Genomic DNA, 16,729 nt, shown 5'->3' with positions numbered 1-16,729 from the left:
CTTCTCTGTAAAATTCTTTCTAGAAGGTGAAAAACTTAATAAACACAGAATGTTTAAAACAAAAAAAAGAAAGAAACAGAACTTGTTGCATAACAATAAAATGATGATAATACAAAACACGAAAAATAAATGAATGAGCCTTACCTGGTAGGAGGGCATAGAGGAGTACTGCACCATGACTCCCTGGATGGGACTGGCAATGTTACCGGGCTGCCCTATGGATTGGTTCGGAGGAGGTTGTTGAACATTCACAATGCCCTGGTAACTTGCTTGCTGGTTGGGCATTACAGTGGGGTAACCTGTGGAGTAACAAGAATAGCACAGTTATGATACTGGAGTGGGGAAGGAAGCATACATTCAATTTTTGTCATGAAGTACTCAGACAACTGAACATTCTCGCACATCCTCTGCCCACCTAAAGTCCTCACTGACCTTCCAAAATGGGCAAAGAAAAGGACAGCCAAGCAAAGGGTGAAAGAACCTAACAAACTCACAACAACAACAACAACAAAATATGCTGTATTAGACAGACAAAATGGATTCAAACAGAAAAATGAGTGGGTAACCCCTTTTTCCCCCAAAAGACTGATTTGATCATTAAACAGGTGATATCGAAACGTATAGTTGTCCAGCCTTGGATTTCCAACGGTCATTGGATTAATATTTTCAATTTTCAGAATTATCTGTAACATAGTCCATGAAATAGTGCAACATGGCCAACATTATGCAAGTAATTTAGGATTTAAACATAGTTTCCTATTCATTTGTAAACAATTTACTACAATTCATGAAAACTGCTTTGAAAATTATTATTAAAATAATAATAATTAATTCTTGGCATGTCTGCAGTGCACGTTCATTAATTGGTATATAAATGTATTCCACCAACAGTCATATCATTACCATTTGGAAATGACCAATAAAAATGTATAAAGTAAATCAAAGATATTGAGTTGATCAAAAAGTTTAATCAAAAAAGTAAAAATTTCTTATAACGTGTTATACCACCTCTGATAACCAACGTCGCCACACAGGTTTATGCTCGACTGTGCTTTCATGTCATATTTGTAAAAATGTGTATTTTCCTTCACTTGCCATATTATTGTTTCAAATGTATGATGGTATAAGGCTTGTTCATGCTGATGTGGCAATACAAGTCAGTTTGTAATCCTTTTGCACAATATAAATATAGATTTTTTTTTTATTTTTTTTTTAAGTAAAAATGTTATAGATAAGATTAGTAATAACCAATTTAAAAAATATGCACTCCCTTCTTATATTAAAAACATGTTTTGTAGATAAACATATATGGGTTGTTTTAATATTAAAGGGTTACTATCATAAATAGACTCCCATTTCTTATGCATGTAAAACTCCATTTTCTGCCAATACTAAACCTGGTCCATTCTCATGCCGTATCACTCCTTCCCTGTTTCTGGTCAAATTAAATGCTTCTCATAGGGATGTATTTGATTGGACCAATCTCAAGGTTCAAAGTGCATGCGCTCACTCTGAGCCTGAGCGTAAAGGGTCGGAGGGAATTAAAAAATAAATAAATAAACGGGAAATGCAATGAGACAGGGAGGGAGCACATGGCGAGAGGTAGGGGGAAATCACTGGCTTCTCCTCGCAGACGCGCTCCCAGCACTGCCTTACAACGCTGCACATTCAGATTCATTCCTCCATGACCATTTCTAAAAGCAGAAGTGGTCATGGAGGTTAGAGTAACCCTTTATATAAAAATATTGCCACTTCTTTTAATTTAGCAATCAGGTGGACGATTTGTTATGCATATTAACTTTTGACTTTAGACAGCCTTGCCTTGGAACATTTGCACAAAAAGCCATCTGAATCAAACAGAAAAACACAAAATAAACGATAATTGATATTGAATACACATAAAAAACATTAATGCCATTGGATTGGCTTTTAATACAATCTGTGCATTGGATTTTGAAGGTAATTCCAAACTATCAAATAAAAACTGTGCAGACCTACCTACAATAAATAAATAACTTACAGATGAACAATGTGACAAGATAAGATATAACATGTCATAAAAAGAATCCGAGTAGAAGAGGAAGTAGCTGGAAAAGAGACCGGTTCACTGTGAGAAACTTGACCCCTCTCATACAGTGCTCCGGGCCCGGGTCCAGCTGCTCAGAATAAACCTGTCAGGACACTGCACTAAAAAAATGTTTGGAGGAAGATTCAACTGTAATAATAGAGGGACACACCAGTCAATTAAGTGGGCTAGAGAGGACCGCTTTAGGCGATAAGTCATCGATCCAAACAAAAAAAAGTTCTAAGAAAAGCAATGAGTAGGAATACTGCTGCTTTCCCATGCTGAATGTTACAATTTCAGAGTTTTGTTTTTGAGTAAACATAATCTTCCAATCTCCCGATCTCTAATAGTATCTCATAGCAAACGGTTACAAAGCCCAGTTCGGTTCCAAAAATTATATTTAAACTTTAAAGCAATACAAACATATTTAAATGAACCAATACCAACTTAATTATATTTAAGTTATGCTACTATTGCGTGTTACAGAGAATATGGTACTTGGAATGGATCTAATCATGTATTACTCCATATTACATTTCAAATACTCTACTTTTACACTCCAATCTCCGCAGAACAATAGCACGGAGACTTATTAGACTTGTAAATAGGGGGCGTTGTTCCCCTTGGACTTGCAGTGAGAGGATGTAGACTTAAGATATATGTATTTTTACATTTTTTTGTAAACATAGTGGCATTTTATTACCACTTCATTCTTCGTTTAATCTGTAAACCAAGAAACAACCTTTCTACGCTGAAGTAAGTTAAAATAGAAAACAATGGTGCCCACTGCTTATTGATTACAAAAGGAGTTGATTTTATTTTATTTTATTAAATGACCCCAAGGAACAGAGAAATTTGAATTTCTCACTATGGTTACGAAACACAAACCTGTTGTGTGTAACGCCTGTGACAGGGTTTGATTTGGTTGCGTAGTATATTGGACGGAGGTTCCTGGTCTGTATTGTTGATTAGGAGGAGCATACTGGTTTGGCGCACAATAGCAAGCTGGCATCTGTAGGAAAGATTATACACATATCAATAAAATATCATTGTCTGTTAAGTCACTCAAGTCACAATCTACAAAGGAGATCAAAGGATTTCCTACTACCACCGTTTTAAAATGTAAAAACGGTGCCCGATTACCAAAAAAAAAACACAGAAAAATAATTGGTGATAATTAGAGCCAGTACAGTCCTAAATGATAAAATAGGAGTGCTAGAATGAAAATTCAATCACCTTTTGCTTATCACTACGCTATAGGTCTATAACCTTGTTTTCTCCAGTGTTGACATGAAAGTAGGCAGATAAGAGAAGAACCTGGTATTTTAAATCAGCTTTGCTCATGAAGTCACCCCAGATGTAAAGATCTGTGCTGGAGCAGGAAGGCGGGATATAGAGTTGGGAGACAGAAAACGTGCAAAAATTGTGCTTTACAGAAAGTGTGGTGGATACCTAGATCAGTCTTAGAAGCATTAAAAAAAAAAAAGACTTACATAGTAAAAGAATTGATGGATGCTGGAGATGTGTATAAGACTATCCTGAAGAATAAATAGTAAATACAAGTTTAACATTCGAAAATAGTGAGAGTTTGTAGCTCAACTACTTCTTATCTGCAGTGTTTGCTCATTGGGCAAGGTACCCAAGCAGACCTCCCCAGGCAAAAAAACAGCACTATACATTAAATCCTCAACTCTGCTGTACTACATCATAGACCACAAAAAGGCAGAAAAACCAGAACAGAACTGAAAAATAATCCAGAAAATACGTTCTACAATGGCAAATGCAGACGAAGAAGGACCATGTTCCTTCTAGCATTCCCAGAAAAAGTAAATCTAATTTAACCAATTCATAAATAAATTCTAATATTGTACTAGCACCCTGTATAATCCCATCATTCTGGAAATTCCATAAACCGGAATCCGAGGTGTAGCTGGACTAGGGAAACAGCATATATCCTATGCCACTACAGGTTCTATTAATTGTGTTTCCCAGAAGTAAGCCATCGGCTAAGCTTCTAGGGAAATCTAGTACAAAACAGCAAGAGGAAAGCCATCAGAATGGATGGCAAAATAGCAGGTTAAGAAAAGAGTTTCAGTTCTACCCCCCTAATACCATACCCAAATGCCTTCTTGTGTACAGTAACTAATTTGGATTTGGTTCCATATCTAGACATGAAAGCAGACAGAAACAATGTATTTTTCAGGTCTTGTTCCACACTTGTGCCTCTGGTGGCACAATTCACAGATAGACAGTTTGATACATGCACACAGTTACAGGAACAGAAGTGTACCTGTTGGAGAGCCTGCTGCATGTAGCCCTGTGGCTGCAGCACCGGCTGATTGACAGGCTGGCTTGAAGCAGAGAAGCTAGGAGGCGGCACAGACTGTCCAAGAGGTGGTGGTGGAGGTGGCGGTGGCGCAGCCACAATGTAGCCAGACTGTGGAGATGGTTGAAGCACCACGGTAGATTGGAACATAGTTGAATGTGCATCTGAAGCATCTGCAGACGATTGCCTGGCAAGGCTCATATGGCTAAACTGAGATCCCAGGTTATCTTGCTGCACAAGAAACAAAAAAACATTAATGCAACAAACAGAAGCAAAGCTACCTAGGTCTAGATAATTTATTACAGGATAGGCACTGAACAGCCTTCCAGCAAAAGTGGCAGGAGTATATAATGGGGCAGGGGTATAGGATTAAATAAATCCAAAAAATTATCTGTAGTACGAAACTATGAAACTGACAGTAAGAGGAACAGACAACATGGCTTTGTTTTATTTTGGAAGGCAGAAATATTGTAGCCAAAGTGTTTGTATTACCTGCGCAAAGAGTTATGGGTGGTGTTTCACACAACTATTTGTAATAAAATAATCCCTTCATCAAGCAGTGTATATTTTCTTTCCAAACTTGATGAAAGGATAATTATATTAAAGAATAGTTTTGCGGAAACCGTTGTCCTTTAAGCAGAAGACTAGAAAGGGTACAGTAGGGTAAACTTCAAGGACAGAAAATTGGATTATTATATTCCTGTTTATAGGAATTTAGGATCTCTATTTTCTTTCAAATGTGTTACTTTTTTCAAGGTGACATTTATTATATATAATTTTTACGTTTTAAATAAACCTTTTCCCAATGTCTCTAGGAGTATGACTATGTAATTTAAAAAATAAATAAATCTTTAGAAATAACAACTGCTTTCAGACTTAAAGGAACACTCCAGGCACCAACACAACTTCATCTACCGTATATACCCGAGTATAAGCCGACCCAAATATAAGCCGAGGCCCCTAATTTTACCCCCAAAAACTGGGAAAACTTATTGACTCGAGTATAAGACATGGGGGGGAAATGCTACTGGTAAATTTCTAAATAAAATTAGATCCTAAAAAAATTACATTAATCGAATATTTATTTACAGTGTGTGTATATAATGAATGCAGTGTGTGTGTGTGTGTATGTATGAGTGCAGTGTGTGTGTGTGTGTATGTATGAGTGCAGTGTGTGTGTGTGTATGTATGTATGAGTGCAGTGTGTGTGTGTGTATGTATGTATGAGTGCAGTGTGTGTGTGTGTATGTATGAGTGCAGTGTGTGTGTGTGTGTGTATGTATGAGTGCAGTGTGTGTGTGTGTGTGTGTGTGTGTGTGTGTATGAGTGCAGTGTGTGTGTGTGTATGTATGAGTGCAGTGTGTGTGTGTGTGTGTGTATGTGTGTGTATGTATGAGTGCAGTGTGTGTGTGTGTGTGTGTATGTGTGTGTATGTATGAGTGCAGTGTGTGTGTGTGTATGTGTATGTATGTATGAGTGCAGTGTGTGTGTGTGTGTATGTATGTATGAGTGCAGTGTGTGTGTGTGTGTGTGTGTGTATGTATGTGTGTGTGTGTGTATGTATGAGTGCAGTGTGTGTGTGTGTGTATGTATGAGTGCAGTGTGTGTGTGTGTGTATGAGTGCAGTGTGTGTGTATGTATGAATGAGTGCAGTGTGTGTGTGTATGTATGAATGAGTGCAGTGTGTGTGTGTGTATGTATGAATGAGTGCAGTGTGTGTGTGTTTGTATGTATGAATGAGTGCAGTGTGTGTGTGTGTGTATGTATGAGTGCAGTGTGTGTATGTGTGTATGTATGAGTGCAGTGTGTGTATGTATGTATGTATGAGTGCAGTGTGTGTATGTATGAGTGCAGTGTGTGCATGTATGAGTGCAGTGTGTGCATGTATGTATGAGTGCAGTGTGTGTATGTATGTATGTATGAGTGCAGTGTGTGTATGTATGTATGTATGAGTGCAGTGTGTGTATGTATGTATGTATGAGTGCAGTGTGTGTGTGTATGAGTGCAGTGTGTGTGTGTATGAGTACAGTGTGTGTGTGTATGAGTACAGTGTGTGTGTATGAGTACAGTGTGTGTGTATGAGTACAGTGTGTGTGTATGAGTACAGTGTGTGTGTGTATGAGTGCAGTGTGTGTGTGTATGAGTGCAGTGTGTGTGTGTATGAGTGCAGTGTGTGTGTGTATGAGTGCAGTGTGTGTGTGTATGAGTGCAGTGTGTGTGTGTATGAGTGCAGTGTGTGTTTGTGTATGTGTTGCAGAGCCTTGGTGGGGGGTGGGCATTTTTATTAATTTTGTTATATTATTATTTTTTTAATGTACTATTATTTTTTAAATATTTTTTTTTTATTATTATTTATATATTATTTATTTTTTTCGTCCCCCCTCCCTGCTTGATACATGGCAGGGAGGGGGGGCTCTCACTCCCTGGTGGTCCAGTGGCATTGGCAGTTCAGTGGAGGGGGGCTGGCAGAGAGCGTTTACTTACCTTTCCTGCAGCTCCTGTCAGCTCCCTTCTCCTCCGCGCCGGTCCGGTCAGCTCCCCTGTCAGCTCCCAGTGTAAGTCTCGCGGCCGCGCTCTGACCCCACGGCTCTCGCGAGACTTACACTGGGACTTGCAGAGGGAGCTGACCAGAACGGCGCGGAGGAGAAGGGAGCTGACAGGAGCTGCAGGAGAGGTAAGTAAATGTTCTCTGCCAGCCCCCCTCCTACACAGCCCCTTGTCTGTATTATGGCAATGTAAATTGCCATAATACAGACAGTGACACTAGTATAAGTCGAGTTGGGGTTTTTCAGCACAAAAAATGTGCTGAAAAACTCGACTTATACGGTAAATTAAGTTGTTCTGGTGCCAGGAGGCCCCCAGAGAACTCTTACCTCAAGGGGTTAAACCATTCTCGAATGCTTTAACCCCACAGTTGCCTCCAGCGGCAATGTCCACTCCCCCCAGGCAGCATCCGGCTTCTGAATTTTCCGATTCAGGAAGGGCAGAGTGCTGTCAGGCAGAGGCGTAGCTTATTGGCTGAAAGCTGTCAGCTGACACTCTCAGCCAACCAGTGACTCCCCATTCACTAAACTTGTTTGGAAAAGGTACGTTTGACAAAAACTGACAAAGACCTTGCCCAAGGTCGAAACGTTGTTCTGTCACTTTTCGTTCCAATAAAGATGCTTGCTATTTGCACACTGTAAGTGACTGAAAATTCTCCTTTATTTTAAGAACTTCACTGACAGTTTACTTTTCTCTAAAAGCAAATGCATCAATTTCGCTAAAGCCACATGCTCCCCGGGAGAAAGAAGTGCTTGATATTTTAAATGGGTTCTGAGAATTGTTCAGAGTATTTGTTTCAAGGTGCAGACTTTGCGTTCCTCTTCATATTATAATCACCATGGTGATCATCAAGTAAACTTGCCACAACAACATTTTTATTAAATACCCTATAGGGCATGGAATAAAAAAATTAAAAATAAATAAAAATTAAAAAAAAAAAAAGCTTAGGAAGCAGTGTTCATAACCAAGCTCTGAACAGGTAATTCTCTGAAGTGCTAAAATAATTAGGAAAATAAATAGAGTATGCTGACAAAATGACTTTGGACGGTGTTAGCAAAAGCTGGCCAATCTATAAAAATGACAAACCAAGAAACGTTCATTGCACAAAGTCCCCCCCAAGGATCATTATGGTCCTTTAAGATAATTACTACAATAATAAGGAGGGAAAATAACGAATTTGCAGCTGCCGTGTCTGAACGGTTACAAGATAATGAATTGATTATATAAAAAGCAAATGAGTTTGGTATATGCTCTTATGTAACCCTCGTTGCTTTCCAATTATTTAGCTAATATTACAAGAGATATTTTCAGACAGTATAATTAACGAGCCAACAGATATTACAAAGAAGGTGCTTCAAGGAAATTGAATAATTTTATAATGATTTGCCGTTTCGTTGCAATCAAAAATGATGATTAGCTTGAAGAAAAACGAGCACCTTTTATCACCTACTTCTTAAATGCTGAAGTTTGCAAAAATCTTTTTAATTTTAATTTATTTGAATGAACATGATTATTTAAAGAGGATACAGAGGTGCACCTTTGGTCTTAAAGCGGAATAAAGATATCATTGAGGGGTTTGGGCTATGTGGCTTTCTCTAATGAAATCTTGCCTTTACTTCCATTCGTTATATTATTTAATAACTAGCAATAATAATAAAATAATTATACAATGGCTTTAAAGTTACGTGATGAATGCACTCAATTGAAACGTTGTCAAATCTAAGAAGCTTCCACTTTTACGGTCTTGCAAAAAGAAATTATGAAATACTGATAAGGTGTAACAGAGCCCCCTGATGTACTGAAGCCCCAAAACATGGATCGTTGTATCACCTCAACATTACGTTCTACAGAAAAGCATGTAGCACAATAAATTTCAATAAATGAAATTTTTCATAGGAAAAAATTATACACTTTCTTTAAAAAGAATCAAAAGAATCAGGATGACCATAAACACTTGGGACTCAATACGTCACTTCACAAAAGAAAAACACAAACAAAACATGCAAAATTAAACCAACAAACACACAACAGCAACTAACTGAAATAAAAGGAAATACAGTACCACAGTGTACTGCTGGGTGGGTGAAACTGGCAGGAGTGGGGGTGGATAGGAGACGGCAGAGTACTGGACAGGTTGCGAAGATGGCGGCAGAGATCGGATAGGCTAAAATGAGTAACAGTTGGACAAATCTGGTTAATAACAGAGAAGGAAGGGAACAAGGAAACACATGAAAGTGATTAGGTTAATTTTACCTATATTGCACGGGCAAATTAGAAGCTACTTAAGGTTACATTACAAGTCATTCTTTACCATCATCATGAACAACCCATGGCGCTGCAGCAGACTGCTTTAAAGATGGGGTACAACATCCATCTGGCCAGTAATACATTTCTATCTTGAGCCCCAAGGTGGCAGGGCAATCAGAATTAATAGATTTTTGCAGAGTTTACACATTTTGTTAGGATATTGAGTTTAACCGGTATATGTTACTGAAAATATGGAAAACCTATCAAACGCAAAGTCTAAAAACGGTCTTTAAGCTAGGCATAGTTCCTAAAATAAAAGGCCTCAATATACTGTGAAGGCACTGTAAGGGCAGCAAGTCAATCCATATTTTTTAAGTTTTTTTCAAAGCTCTGCAGTTAAAAGGTACAACTTGCAACATACCAGAAGCCAAAACATTTTTTTGCGGTTTGAAAAGTCATATTAATGTCAATCTTAAACCTCCATGGTGTAAGTATTTATTTATTTTTTTTATCTTTTTTTCCAAGGCCAATTCATATCTAAAGTAAACCAGGGAGTGTATACAGAGCCTAGGCTAAGCAGAAAGGAAAACCAACACTTCACATATTGCCTGAAATAGTCTCACACCATTTAAAGCTTTGAAAACCTCTTGCATTTCCAGTCATTTGTTTGTATACAAAAAACACACACCAAAAAAGCCACAAAAGGCACACAGTGTTGCGCAAGAAATGAGCAGTCCTCGTGTTGTCTTAGGATTGTGACTTCTATTAAATGAAATCAGACATATCTGCTATAATGCATTTATCAGTTTGAAATTACAGCGGCTGGCGAGACTCCCTTTCAGACTGACATCCAAGACTACCACGGAGGATTTCTTTTAAGGGACATTTTATTATGCCATCTAACTTTAAGTACATACTAATTTATATTAATATAGTTCTTAGATCTACATAGATGTCATATTTCATAAGAGGGGGGAAAAAAGTGTTCAAGTGTATTTCAAAGTAAAAGCTGGCATTTATTAACCAAGCAGAGAACCATTCTATTCGCTGGATTATTCGCTAAAGCAATAAAAGCAGAGAATAAAGTCCATTGCACATTTAGGAAACAAAACACAAATTGGACATTTTTTGGCAATATTGGTGTAAAATTCGCAATACCCGTATCAATGGCGATTTAGTGAACAAACTATTATATTACACCTTTATAGTGTGTAACAAAAAAACAGAAGAAATCTTGTCTGTGACCATGAATATAAAGTGATAAACTGGGGCAATACAAACTCCCTCCCTTGATTGGTTTCGGAGTAAAAGCAAAGCAGAATAAAACCAATAAAAGAGGCGGCTGTGGTTTTGCTAAAATCTTTACAAGGCAAGAGTCTTCAAAAGAAGAGAATTTCCTCGCAATAATTGCACTGCACTATACATGCCTCCATTATCTTGGCAATGCAGAAGCCATCTGAGTAACGCTGCATTTGCATACCCGCATGCGTTCCGTCATTTAATGTCAGACTCGGCTGAAACAGCTGGTTCTGTGAATACAGTATCTCCTCACATTACACTGGATTCTCAGACTCCCTTTCATCCTGCCTGAGGTAGTAACTTGATACAAATTGTAGCACACGCCTGACAGCAATCCTATTCCACTTACCGATGACTCTACGGCAGAAGCCACAAGTAGAATTCAACAGACAACAAAGCAAACACACAATGCTATAAATCTCTAAATGACAGAGGAGTAAGCAACAGAAGCTGCGTGCACTCACTTGGCAGTCAAGGAACTACATGAAAAGATCCGACAGGAAGTGCCTTAATATAATACAGCAGTGGTTCTTAACCCCTAGGTAGGGGGTTTTAGTGATGGAACAAGCACATCACGTTTGCAATGAATATATTTAACTGCACAAAATAACCCAACACTGAAGAGTCTAATGTGTTTTACAGAATGAAATCAGTTATCCATTATATTTCAGTTGACGAATGGGTCAAAGATCATTTTAAAATGGAAAGATGGGTTTCCAAGCCAATACCCTTGTACATAATTTGGGTCCCTGTCAAACGTTTAAGAAGCACAGCACTATAGTGGCGTTCGAAAAAATGGTTTCTAACCATTAAATGCCATATTTGCAGATTTAGTACGCGGCATGGAATGTTGTCATAATTTGCAATTCAGTCGCTACCCACTGTTAAGAAATGGGATTTGCCAGGATGCCGCTCCCTGCCTCCTCTCAACAAATCAGGATTGCTGGAAGACCCTGCCTAATAGCTTCGGCACTGTCTGAAAGTGTCATCCAATGAGAAGTACTGCACAACCGAACGTAGCCCACATACGCAGAACTTCTGGCTGTAGTGCAGGCTGTAGTGAAGGCGTGGAACAGCTCACAGTGGACCCAAAGTGAGAAGTCATACTGATCTAAAACTGTTGGACTATTTACACTAAGGGGGGGGGGGCAGAGCCCTCCAGGCACCATAACCACTGAAGTATGATGTAGTGGTTACGGTGTTTGGGTTGTCCCTTTAAACACAATATGAAGAAAACGCTTGAGTTTAAGAGAATGGCAAGGGTGAAAATAAATAAATAAATAAATAAAATACCCCACCATCAACACCACCACATTGTATAGGTGTAAAATAGGGATGGTAAGATGTACTGGTTTTTTTCCCTCTTTTTAATATATCTAAATATGCTTGTTTTTTTCTAGCACAAACATGTTTCTTTATCACTTAATATATAGAGATAAAATACATTTGATTTATACCGATGATGATCATATTACTCTGTTATCAAGGAGTGTCCCTCATCTAAGCCATTATGAAATAAAGCAAATTTTATTGAATAAGACTGCCACTAAACAGAGAGTAGCACTAACCCATGTGTTATCCCCTCAATCCATTACTATAGATTTTTAGAATCTCCAAAAATTCAGCTTGTAGTATCATGCAAGGTGGGTTAGTAGTTTGAAAGCACCTACCTGGGGCATGATATGGTTGGCAGTTTGCTGTGGAGGCGCTGGGGGAGGAGCTGCAGGCACTTGGTTCCTAGCCGGTTGCTGAGTTACTGGAGGATTATACACAACTGGGGTGCCGTCTGGGTTTATAAAAGGCTGACCTGGCGCATAATAGGATATTGAGAAAGGCATACCATGAACAAAATATAAAGTTATAGTTACTATTGAATCTATGTAACGGGTATGGGTGAAATTAAGACAAATCATTTTTGTTTATAAGACTTCTATTGTATTCTATATTTAGGTAAAATTTAAAACAGACAGGTTTTGACAAAGCCTCCTTGTGAGGATGACGAAATGAGAAATAAGGAGTTAATTAAGGACAACAACATCTGCTCTCAAGGACATACCAGAAACTAGCCAAGTCTATGATGAAGCCTACCTGGTTCAATACTAAATGGATACAAATTGCACCTTTCAGAACTTAAATAAATTAAATTTAAAAAAAATGAAGGATGCAACCAAATCAGACACAGAATGGCTTAAAGAAGATGAATGTCCTTGGAATGCCTACAGATGACCTGTGGAATAACAGAGGGTTGGACACAGGTCACAGTGAAACCCGACTAGGCCCAATGAGTTAAAGAGAATTATACCAAATTGCATTTTTACTAAAATGTGTACTATTTTTACTAAAGGTAAGAACATGCACAACCTAAGCCCTAAACCTTCAGAAAATGTCTGTTACAATTTATCCTTCAAAGCAGTCGTGAAGAGATCCACCTTTCAATTCAAAACAGGGGGGGTTCATTAAGCAGAACTCTAATAAAGGGGGTTCATTAAGCAGAACTCTAATAAACAGGCTATCATTATCAAACTGCATTTCTGGTTTTAAACTTGAAAAGCTGCCGGGCACTCATCTTGTTAACATTTTCATTAAAAATATAACTTTGTATCTTTTGAACAGGTAGCCATATTCGTGTATTCAGGAATCCCTATAACGAATGCATATGTCATGGCTTTATTTTCAATGACTATGCCCTCGAGCCAGCATTTTTCAAACAGCCCTGAATCTAATCATGATCTGGCAACACTAATTGGACCAGAGTAATCAGTACAGTTCAGCAAAAGATACAAGCCACAAAAAAAAAAAAAAAAAGTACAATATACATTAAATTCAAAACTAATTAGAACTTTTAAATAAGAACACAGTAAATATTCCCGCAAAACATTACACGGAATTATATTTCAATAGGAAAATAAAAATATTGTTTTCCCCATCAATAAAGAATATATAAGAAATTAACCACTCCATTGCTGCAGGACATAACACCCATATGGCAATGAACAGGTTAAAACTGCACAGCAGCTAATGAAAAACATTTAACAGATAAAAAACACACAACAAATACATAATATACACAAGATCAAGGTTACAGTATATTTTGCTTTCACTCCCTCACCCGCCCCTTGGGTACAAACCTGTTTGTGGGTTGATCAGAATACTGCCAGGTGGAATGCCCGTGGCTTCAAGGGGTAGTAAAAAGAAGCTAGCGCTAGTAGGTGCCACCTGCCCGCTCACTCCACCATCATAGGAAATAGAATTACTAGTACTGACAGTTGGGTAGACAGCAGGAGTACAATGAGAAGGCTGGCTTATAGCCGTTACTGGAAGAGGATGCTGATTTTGGGACAGTGAACCCGTGGACGACCCTACACTACTAGAAGACTCGGAACCTGGGGAGAGGAGCAACGAAAAATGGATTTTTACCTACAGATCACACAATAACACATGCACATTTATAAAGGCAATGCTTTAACCCCCAGGCTGCAAGACATGCGGGCCACAATCTGCAAAGCAAGGAGCTGCGTACTGCTTAAGCAGTTGGGAGAAAAAAAGCAAAAAAAAAAAAAATCAACATGCATTTTCTAATGCTCTCTATTCTGGCAGTCCAAACAATACAAAGCACTATCTTATAAAGCCAAATCATGCGATTAAAAGCCATTATGCACAGTTATTTGGAAAGCAGTAAAAACTACCGTATTTCTTTGCATAACATAATAGAACTTGTAAGTAAACTGTCAAGTTGCTAGGGTCTGATCGATAAAGTCATTCAAATGATAAAAGAGTGTTTTTTAAAAAAATCCAACACCTATCTGCACGTACAGCTATTTAGTTAGAAGCACACTCTGTAAGGGAGCTATTCATTAACCACAGTGGGTTTTAACATGAGGAGTGGCACTTAACATAAAGCATGCAAAGATAGAAAGCAAGTGTCCAGAGAATCTCAACACTTTCATATCTAGATCCCAACACCATATCCATTATTTAATAATAAAAAAAAGGAAAAATAGAATGGAAATAAAAAAAAAAATAAAAAAATAAACTGTATTATATCCAAATTCAAAAGAAAATAAAGACTCATATCACGGAAAACTGGGGATGAGAGATGCCTCGAGTATTCAGGCCAGATGCCTGTTCATAACTTTTAAGGGACACTCCAAGTACCAAAACATCTTCATCTAAATTAAGTTGTTATGGTGTCAGGAGTCCCCTGGTGGCACTCTTACCTCAGGATGTTAAACCATCCTAAACGGTTTTAACCCCAAGGTTGCCTCCAGCAGTTATGTCCACTCCACCCCTCCTACCTCCCCTGGCAGGGGTTCAGCTGATTGGATGAGAGCAGTCAGTTGAGCGCTTTCAGCCTATCAGCGGCGGCCCTCCTCAGTGGAACTCCGCACTTCCTGAATCTGAAAATTGTGGGAGGGGGTGTTGAGACTGGCACTGGAGGTAGCTTTGGGGTTAAACCATTTAAGAACGGTTTAACCCCCTGAGGTAAGAGTGCCTCCAGGGGCCTCCTGGCACCATAGCAACTTCATTTAGATGAAGTTGTTTGGTGCATGGAGTGTCCCTTTAAGTGGAAAGTGTAATTTACTCGCAAGTGGAAGGTTTTTTTTTTTTTATGATAGCACCAAAGATGGGCTTACACACAGAGGAAAAATGGAGTTATGTTTTAAGCAAGCATGCCCATCAGGCCATAATACCACTTTTCGATGAAGCACAGTCAGCATGTCACTCCCAGACAGAGCAGGATTAGCCATAAGGGACTGTAGGCATTTGCATTTTTTCCTCCTGTCCAACCAGCATTGTTCTATCGTTCCCAAATGTACACCTCTATTTTATTCACATTATCTTTTCCATTTTCCTTACTCCAACCAATCCTTAAATCCCGAAATCTTGTTTTGGTCTCTCCCATTTCCAATATCCTCTTGCCTCCCATTACTCTTGTCTGCTGGAACTCCCACGCCACACACATAAAAAAAGCCTTTAAATATACTAAGAATATATAAACAAATTCTAAACCCTACAATTTAATCTGTATATTGTGCTGGTGAAACCACCAAACGTATAGATAAGAAAATCCGCTTTTCTGAAGACTGCTACCTACATTAACACGACCTGGAAATGTTCACCATATTATCTTTGAGTCTTGGCAAAAAATACATTTTAAAAATGCAGAGACCCCCACAAATGACTGCGCCCCTTTAAGATTCAGCATGTAAACCATATGATCTAGTCAATGTGGGTCAATGCAACAGATGGAGGAATGTACACAACAAGAAGACAAATGTCAGTTCACAAGGGTGACGGTTGTTGTGACAGTTTTGTGATATCCTATACAAACGATAGATGCATTTTTACTGTAGCAACATCACCTTCCCATATTTACAGATAACATTCTATTTCCATTCCGTTCTCCTATTGATGTGGATACAAAATTATGCAGAATGAAAATATTTTAAATTAGTTGGAAAGGTTGCAACACATGTAGACCGCTATTGTCCTCAACAGTCGTCCTTAAGAACAGCTACGTTCAATACAATGCAGACAAGTACATGCGGTAGGTGTTTGCGCAAGAGCTGTAATAACGAAGGTGTCATGTGTAAACAAGTACCAAAACAAGCATAAAATAAATAAAAAGGAGAGCCATTGCCACCACTTCATGCACACATACAAATGATACCTGTTTTAGAAAGCCTCCCTGTACTTTTGTTGCTTCCAGAGCTGTCGCCTCTCGTCAAAACAGAAATTCCACTGAAGCTGCTAGCTTTGGTGACGGCAGGCTTGAGATTTCGGATCGAGCTATCAGAATCAGTGCTGCTCCATGGCCGAGGTTCGTTGTACTTTAAGTCATTCTCCGTACTGCTGTAGAGGCTATTTGCCGACCTACCCGAAGCATCTTTATTGATCCTGTCAGTTAAGCAACTGGAACTGTTAGTGTGGACTCAACAAAAACAGCAGCAGACAAAAAGAGGGCAAGATTAGAAAGTAATAAATTACCTAAATATCTGACGCCTTTGTTGTGTCATGTTCATTTCTTCATCTTGAATTCTGCTGGCGTTTTTAAACAAAACAGGTTAGCAGATTTCAGGAAACATTTGAATTAATACAGCAAAGAACAAAATGCAGATCGCATACATTACCCACCTTTTGTCCGGAAGGTAATTCTCCTGAGAACACAAGGACTGATGGAAAAAAGAAACCCTGTTAATGTGTTATAGTATATTTTTTTAATATACAGAGAAACAAAGATTAAACTT

The 16,729-nt window shown here is 38.5% G+C and overlaps 1 protein-coding gene across 10 annotated transcripts in view; it reads right to left on the bottom strand.

Annotated features, from left to right (window-relative positions):
* Positions 1–16,729, bottom strand: part of R3HDM1 (R3H domain containing 1) — an 87,241-nt gene that overhangs the window by 10,602 nt on the left and 59,910 nt on the right. For 4 of the 10 annotated variants that reach the window (XR_010085195.1, XM_063429360.1, XM_063429366.1 and 1 more), the window contains 9 exons: positions 16,617–16,654; positions 16,470–16,523; positions 16,153–16,379; positions 13,610–13,864; positions 12,152–12,288; positions 8,998–9,099; positions 4,356–4,622; positions 2,954–3,077; positions 145–299 (listed from right to left, as the gene is read on the bottom strand). Coding sequence is in view for 9 of the 10 variants with exons in the window: in XM_063429360.1 (XP_063285430.1) it covers positions 145–299; positions 2,954–3,077; positions 4,356–4,622; positions 8,998–9,099; positions 12,152–12,288; positions 13,610–13,864; positions 16,153–16,379; positions 16,470–16,523; positions 16,617–16,654 (1,359 nt within the window). In the remaining variant the exon portion in view is untranslated. The remainder of the gene's footprint in view (positions 1–144; positions 300–2,953; positions 3,078–4,355; positions 4,623–8,997; positions 9,100–12,151; positions 12,289–13,609; positions 13,865–16,152; positions 16,380–16,469; positions 16,524–16,616; positions 16,655–16,729) is intronic. The other 6 variants (XM_063429363.1, XM_063429367.1, XM_063429364.1 and 3 more) reach the window with 5 other exon arrangements.

The sequence above is a fragment of the Pelobates fuscus genome, chromosome 8 (assembly GCF_036172605.1).
Source record: "Pelobates fuscus isolate aPelFus1 chromosome 8, aPelFus1.pri, whole genome shotgun sequence".
Taxonomy (NCBI): domain Eukaryota; kingdom Metazoa; phylum Chordata; class Amphibia; order Anura; family Pelobatidae; genus Pelobates; species Pelobates fuscus.
The sequence above is the reverse complement of the archived record's forward strand: the minus strand, read 5'-3'. Positions and strand labels throughout refer to the sequence as shown.